General features: G+C 51.9%; 1 protein-coding gene across 1 annotated transcript in view; it reads left to right on the plus strand.

The window, feature by feature from the left end:
* The first annotated feature begins 5,319 nt into the window (after positions 1-5,319).
* Brsk2 (BR serine/threonine kinase 2) overlaps positions 5,320-7,460 on the plus strand; it is a 55,508-nt gene continuing 53,367 nt past the window's right edge. Inside the window, exons 1-3 of the mRNA XM_008854457.1 lie at positions 5,320-5,327; positions 7,078-7,152; positions 7,316-7,431. Coding sequence (XP_008852679.1) covers positions 5,320-5,327; positions 7,078-7,152; positions 7,316-7,431 — 199 coding nt within the window. The remainder of the gene's footprint in view (positions 5,328-7,077; positions 7,153-7,315; positions 7,432-7,460) is intronic.

The following is a 7,460-nucleotide window of genomic DNA, read 5'->3' on the forward strand; positions in this document are numbered from 1 at the left end:
GTCTGTTAAACATCCAAGAAGGTTAGTTCCACCAGTCTGGTACTTTTAATTACTGTGTGTCATGTAGATAAATCTTGGGCAAAGACCAAAAATTATTTTTTAAGATTTAGTTTATTATTTTATTTTATGTGTATGGGCCTGAGTATGCACACCAGCTACAGAGGCCAGAAGACGGCAGTTAGAGCCTCTGAAATTGGAGTTACAGGTGGTCATGGGTCACTCAATGTGGGTACTGAAAACTGAAGCCACGTCCTCTGTAAGAGCAATCAGTGCTCCTAACCATCAAGTCATCTTTCCAGGCCCTAAAAATGTTTATTTTAAAATATTTTATTTATTATTATTTTTTTAAAAATTTATTATTTTCATCTTGTGTGTATGAGTATACTGCCTGAATGTGTGTAAGTGCACGTGTTGTGCAATGTGTGTGGAGGCCAGAAGAGGGCATCGGGTCCCCTGGAACTGGAGTTATGGATGGTTGTTAGCCACCATATAGGTGCTGGTAACTAAACCCAGGTCCTCTGCAAGAGCAGCCAGTGCTCTTAACCCCTGAGCATCTCTCCAGCCCCTGTTATTTCCATTTTTATGTGTATGAGTGTATTGTCTACATGTAGGTAGGTGCACCCATGTTGTGTAATGCCCATGGAGTTCAGAAGAGGATGTGAGATCCCCTGGAAGTGGTGTTATGGACAGCTGTCAGCCACCATATGGGTGTTGGGAATCAAAACTGGGTCCTCTGCAAGAGCAGCAAGTGCTCTTAACCACTGAGTCATCTTTCCAGGCCCTAAAAAAGTTTTTTGAAAAACAGAAGTTAAAGATGAGAAACCACAGGCTTGGTCTCTGGAAAAGTTCAAGGAAGCTTCTAAACCACAGGGACCAAGCATCTCAGGCCCATGGCTATAACTCTGGCTGCCATCAAGGGCAAAGTGTCCCTCTCTCTCTCTCTCTCTCCTCTCTCTCTCTCTCTCTCTCTCTCCTTTCTCCTTTCTCCTTCCCTCCCTCCCTCTTTCTTTTTTCTCTTAGGGGTAAAGGATTTGATATTCCAGAGCTGAGAGCTGCAATGTAGGTTGAAGTAGGAGCCGAGGGTCCCAACACCTGTGGCCATTTAGGAGGGGTAACACTAGGGCTCCTGCCCCCTGCTTCTAGACATTGGTGCTGAAAGACCTGTTGGGAGTGGGAGACAGAGTATAAGAAATAGATGAGGACAGAGCTGCCAACGTGACTGGCTGCTTGTCCAATGGCCTGATGTTGCTAGGGCCCTAGTGCTAGGCCAGGTATACAACAGGGGACAGGCTACCTTTGCCCTTTCATGGAGTAGGAGTGGGGGCAGGGACCTATTCTGTCACAGGATCCCTCCTACAGCCCTGGGTCTGCACCCTGGCTTCCCAAGGACTGGACACCCAGGAGGTGCCCAGAGTGCTTGGTTCTCACTCTGCCAGTGGCATGTGCTAGTCATGGGACAGGCCTGGGGAAACAGCTCAGAGAGTAAGACGGAGATAAGAAGGAGGCTGAGGAGGCTCAGAGTGAGATGGGGAGAGGACAAGTGGGGATCAGGGGACACACAGGGGCAGGGAGCTCTAAGTACAAGGGGGCACTGTGCAGACCCCAGGCTTCCCAGTGGGCCAAGGTCCAGGGCAGAGGAAGAGGCTGAGAGATTTGGCAATGACCAGTTTCCTGGGCTCTGCTCTTGAGGTCAGGATGCTGGGGCTGGACCTCAGAGGATGTGGGGGACCTTCCACGGCCCTGCTGTGGCATTCACACATGAATGGTATCACTGAGTAATAGAGGGGTGTTGACTACTGGGCAGAGGGTGGTCATGAGGGCAAAGAGGACAGCTCAAGCCCTCGAGAAGCAAAGGCCCACTGATGAGCCTTCCCAGGTACCAGGGAGCCTGCAGGTGCCCTCTAAGAGCAGCTACCACCATCTGGACTCATCCCCGATCACTGCCCTTGTGAGATCTGACCAGTCTCTCTGCAGAGAGACTTATCCTAAAGGGAGTCCTGTGGGCTTCCACACAAGGCCTGACAACTGTACTCAGCCTTAAAAGGCTTGACCTCCAGGTGGCCTAGATAATTCACCCATGTTGGGATCACCCAGAGGGGATCCAAGGGAGATGCCCCTGACCTCAGGGCTGCTGAGTCAGCAGTTCATGGGTCCTGAGGCAGGAGGGCAGGGCTATGTGGCTTCTGCATAGAGGAGTTAGAAGTCCAAGGATCACACCACTAGGGTGAGGCAGGACTCAAGTTCCTCCATGTGTGGGTGTGTATGGAATGGTACAATGTATGTCCAGTAGTCATGACAACCATGGTCAGTCCCCCTCCATCTCTGTCACTGGGCAAATGGGTCAAGTCAAGATCAAGAAAGGACTATGGTATTTTAGGCTCCCAAGAAAGCCAGGAAAACAGTCTTTACTACAGAAACACTACCCTTTGCAGAAAGGGAAGCCCCCAGCTGTTTAGGTATGGAGAATTGACATACAGGGTCACCGAGTGACGAAAAAGACAACTTTCAAGAAATTGACTCGATGCGCTGAGCCATGTTTAATTATCAGCATTCACCATGATCGTGTGTTTCTTCCCTGGCAGCCGAGGAACACTCTGGAGCAGTGTGGGGTGGGAGAAGGCTTGATGTACATCTCCTAACTCTGAAGAGCAAATAGCAATAACAATAAAAACCAAATTGAAACCATAAATAAACAGTCTCATTACAGGCAAGAGTAGACGGGACAGGAACGCTAGGCAGGGCACCTCTCCTGGCCTTTACGTGGGTCGGTGGCTGGGACTTTGCCTCTGCCTCAAAGGCCATCTTATTAAACAAGTATATTCAAAGAGGGTCAAGCTGAAAGTCCATGAAGGCCCGGTTCACCTTTCTGTCTCGTTACAGTCATTACCAGTGGGGAGACACCGTGCAGACTATATTCTGTACAATTGCCTTGGACACGGTCTCTCTCTGCATCAAGTCTTTGTGGCTTGTTCCAGAAGGAGCAGAGGGAGGAGAAAATATGCATGTCCCCCGGCGAGTGCAGCACCTGCATTTACTGCAATTGTTTAATATTGTGACTGCAAGCCTCCTTCCTCTGGGGTGTTGATGCATATTCCCAGCCTACCCTCTACTCTGGTTTGCCTGTGTGTGTATGAGACAGCAGACAGCCAGGATAAGAGCCTCAATGCTCCAGATCATCTTCTAGGGAATGGACTGAGGGGCCTGGGTCTGTCTCCAGGAAATGGATTAATGCTCTAAAATGATCCAGGAGGTTTTGAAAACAATATTTCCCTTGCTTCTCATAACCCTGAATCCCCTCTGACCTTGGAGGGCACTGCTGCTGGACCCTACCTTCCCGCATAACCCATCTCCTAGAGGGTAAAGAAAGGGAAAAAGCACCACTTTTAAGACTATGACCCCGCCAGCCTGCTTAAAAAAATTTAAAGTTGGGGAGCTGGAAAGATGGCTCAGGTTAAGAGCACTGGTTGCTCTTGCAGAGGACCTAGGTTTGATCCCAGCACCCACATGGTGACTAACAACTGCACATAACTCCAGTTCTAGGAGAATCTGACCCCCTCTCTGACCTCTGTGGGCATCGCACGACATAGATGCACTTACATACATGCAGGCGATACACTCATATACATAAAATTAAAATAATAAAGTAATTTAGAAAATTAAAGTGTTGGAAAATACACAGAGCAAACAGCATCTGTGTTTTTTTTTTCAGGAATATGTATCATCCAATTTCTTACCCACATTAGAGGTACTGTGCAACTCTCCCCGTGATGGCTAATCCTTGTGGTCAACTTGATGCACCTAGGAAGAGGACCCTCAACTGAAGAGTTACTCTCATCAGATTGACCTGTGGCCATGTCTGTGAGACATTTTTTTTATTGCTAATTAATGTAGGAGGACCCAGTCCACTTTGAGAGGTGCCATCCTTAGCCAAGGGGGACTGACCTATATAAGAAAGGTAGCTAAGCAAGCCATGGGGGTTGGGCCATGGGGAGTGGGCCCTGGGGAGGGAGCCAGCGAGCAATGTTCCTCTGTGGTTTCTGCTCTGGGGTTCCTGCCTTGACTTGTAACCCCTCTAAGATGAAATAAATAAACCCTTTCCTCCCAAGTTGCTTTTGGCCACCGTGTTTATCACAGCAATGGAAAGCAACACTCCGTGAGACCTGTGTTGTGTTTCCTAACCCTTGTTGGACAGATATGAATGGAGTAACAGGCAGGATGGATGCAAGTGGAGTAAGTGGGGGTATGCCTCTCCAATGGTACCCTACCCCAACTGGGCCTGCAGCTTGGTCACCTACCATCCCTGAATCCCTCTACCAAGACACTAAGACCTACCCCACCATGCCCTGGGCCCCACTGCTCAGTTACTAGAAGGCTATTCTATGCCCTGAGGTGGGGGCAGGGGCTCTGCCCTGGGACTTGTACACCTTGGTCTGGGGTTACCCAGCCTCTTCTCTTTCTAGCACAGTCCGGAGGTTGACCAGAGGCAGGCCTGTTCTGCAGGAGCCCTTAGACCCTCTTTGCTTCCTGGTCTCCCTCCTGGCTCTTCCCCACATGCTCTGTAGCTGTGGGGACAGCACTCCTCCCTGAACAGGAAGCAGCACGGTGGCACATGGGAGGCTGAGGCGGGAGGATGGGTACAAGCTTAAAGCCAGCCTGGACTATGTAGTGAATTTAAGGTCAGCCTGGAGGACATAGAGAGACCCTGTCTCCATAATAAACAAAAAAAAGAAGCAAGGCCTGGTGGGCAGAGGACTCTCAGGGGACCCTTGGCCAGGGGTTCAGGAACCAGCCTGACACCAGATGGGGGCGATACGAACCTTTTTGGTGGGTCCAAAAACAATAAAAAGGATCGTGGATTATAGTTTTGCCGGCCTAACGTGGTAACATTGTTTGAAACATTAACTGGAAATTCCTGGGGGAAGAAGCTCTCAAAGTTCACACAAATTCTTTTTACTTATCACTGGAATCAACTTGCCATTGTTCCTTTAAGGGTTGCCATGTCTAGGCTGACAAGATGCAGTGGACTTTGATGTTTTCTTGGCCTGTCCGTATCTGGTGTTGGTGCCTGGGTTATGATAATTCTGGAAGTACTGGTGTAATGGGAGGGTACTCTGCCAACAAAGACTCTTGCTCTGGACAAGGACCTTCCAGGGACAGGCCACCCTAAACTCCAAGACAGGTCATCTTGTTCAACAGCACTGGTCCCTCGCTGTTCCCATCCCTACGGAATGACTGGGCATCTGTCATAAGCGCCTTGTAGTTGCCCAGCACTTGGATTTCCTCGATGGCAGACTGGCCACAAAGGTTGACTCCGCAAAGATGTGGAGGTGAGATGTAACGTTATTTGAAGATGGCCTAGGTTAGTTCTGGCAGTGGTGATTTACCAGGCTATTGAAACAAAGCTGTAGGCTCAGAAGAGACACAGGTGCTCCCAGACGGTCCATCTGAGGGAAGAGGGTCTACGCCAGACCCTGGAGACCTGCTACTGAGTGGGCAGGATGGACACAGGGCTGGAGATATGCCTCCGAGGTTAAGAGCTTTTGTAGAGGGCCCAGGTTTGGTTTCCAGCACCCACAAGGTGACTCACAGCCATCGGTAATGCTAGTTCAAGGGAATCCAATGCCCTCTTCTGGCTGCCTGAGTACTAGGTATGCACATACATACATGCAGTCAAAAGGCTCATACACATAAAATAAAGATAAACATTAAAAAAATCTAGTGGGTGGCCAGACAGGGGAGAGATCAAGGGGCAGAGGGAGGGTAGACAGCAGGAAGGGAGAAAGTGGAGTCCTGAAGTTAAAAGTTTTGGGGACCAGGTGAAGATGGTAACAGGCCAAATGCTACCAGAAATGTGGGCAGGGAGGCCAGGTGACTAAGAGGACCCCAGGAGGTGGGAAGACGCACCTGGCATCACTCTTCCTCAATGGCTCCCCTGTGGGGACCACGGACATCACCCTGCTCTTGGGTACTCTGCTCCAAGCTCCCACACACTCTTAAGTTCAGCTAAAAATCACTGCTGCTCCCAGAGGTACCAGCAGCAGCCTGGGGCTGACCCTCTGTGATCATCTGTGTCCCTAATAGCAGGCATGTATGGCTCAGCCCCAGACAACACCGAGCACCCAATGACCTACATGCACCACTGATGGAGGGGGCATGCCAGGCCAGTGGAGGGGACACTGTTTTGAGGGCTGGCTCCCTTTCTTGGGTTGGAAATATAAACAGGCCACAGTGCCCTCATTCTCCACTGGTCTTTCCACAGGGTCGGGGGGGGGGAGGGCTTTCCCAAGTTCGCACTGACACCTAGGGTGGGCAGGAGCAGGTTGGCAGCTGAAGGTGAAGGTGACATTTCATACCCAGGGCTTTGGTGTGGATTTGGCAACCCCGTTGGCTAACACAGCTTCCACTGAGGTGCACAGGCAGTACACCCAGATCTGCTGGGTTCTGAGCGTGACCCCCACCTCTCCTCTTCCATTGCTAACTACAGTACATTTTAAGGAAATCTAAGTTCTTTATGCAGGAAATGGAGGGTCCCTGTACGTCTGGCTTCCTGTACCGACTGGCCCGATGATCATACTTTTTTGAGAAGCCCCCCGCCCACTGTTTTTCTTAAATACGCGCAGGTTTGGGAGGCACCAGGGGCCTTCCGCGTGCCCCTTAGAGAGTCGATCGATCCAGCTGTACTGGTCGCTATTGGCACACACAGGAAATGTGCCTTTCTTCCCTTGGGAATAGAAACAGCCGGTAGAGGATGGCTTCCAGGCCCGCCTCAGGAGGGACAAGGGCACGCCTGGGCACTGCGGTGTACAGCACTGTCGCCCCGCATGCAGCATTCCGGCCCCATATGCAGAGCATTACCTGTGTTCAGAGCCACAGCCTGCAAACAGCACCCCCTCCGGTAGGCAGAACCCCAGTCTAAATGCAGCATCCCACTCCGCGCGCAGAACCCGCATTCCCGGCCAATGTGTAACAAACCCACTTTGCATGAAGCACCTGTGCCTGGTGTGCAACAACCTTGCTTTATGTGCAGCACCCTCAGAGGGGCCAAAAACTCCATCCAAACCCGGGGTGCCCCTGCAGACGAAGGCGAGACCTGAACCCCTCCCCGCCGCCTGTTGCCTGCACCCGCCTGGACTGCGAGAGTCCGTCCGCCAGGTACGGGTCCGGAGGGAGGGCGTCTGGCTTCGGCCTGGCCCCCTCTTCGCCCCCGCCCCAACCCCACCGCTCCCCAGCCTCGCCTTTCCCAGCCCTGCCTCCCCGGGCGCTCGCGGAGACCGCCTCCGGCCGCCGCTGATTGGCCAGTGTCTCCGACTGGCAGGTGCACGCGCCACTCGCCGCGGTCGCTGCAGCCGGCGGCCCTCGCTCGGGCTCGGCTCGGCTCGGCCGCCACTCGAAGCGGCTCGGCTGCTCGGCTGGGCTCGGCTGCGCGGCTCGGTTCGGCGACTCGGCTCGGCTCGGCTGCA

The sequence above is a fragment of the Nannospalax galili genome, unplaced genomic scaffold (genome assembly GCF_000622305.1).
Source record: "Nannospalax galili isolate Female #2095 unplaced genomic scaffold, S.galili_v1.0 scaffold507, whole genome shotgun sequence".
Taxonomy (NCBI): Eukaryota; Metazoa; Chordata; class Mammalia; order Rodentia; family Spalacidae; genus Nannospalax; species Nannospalax galili.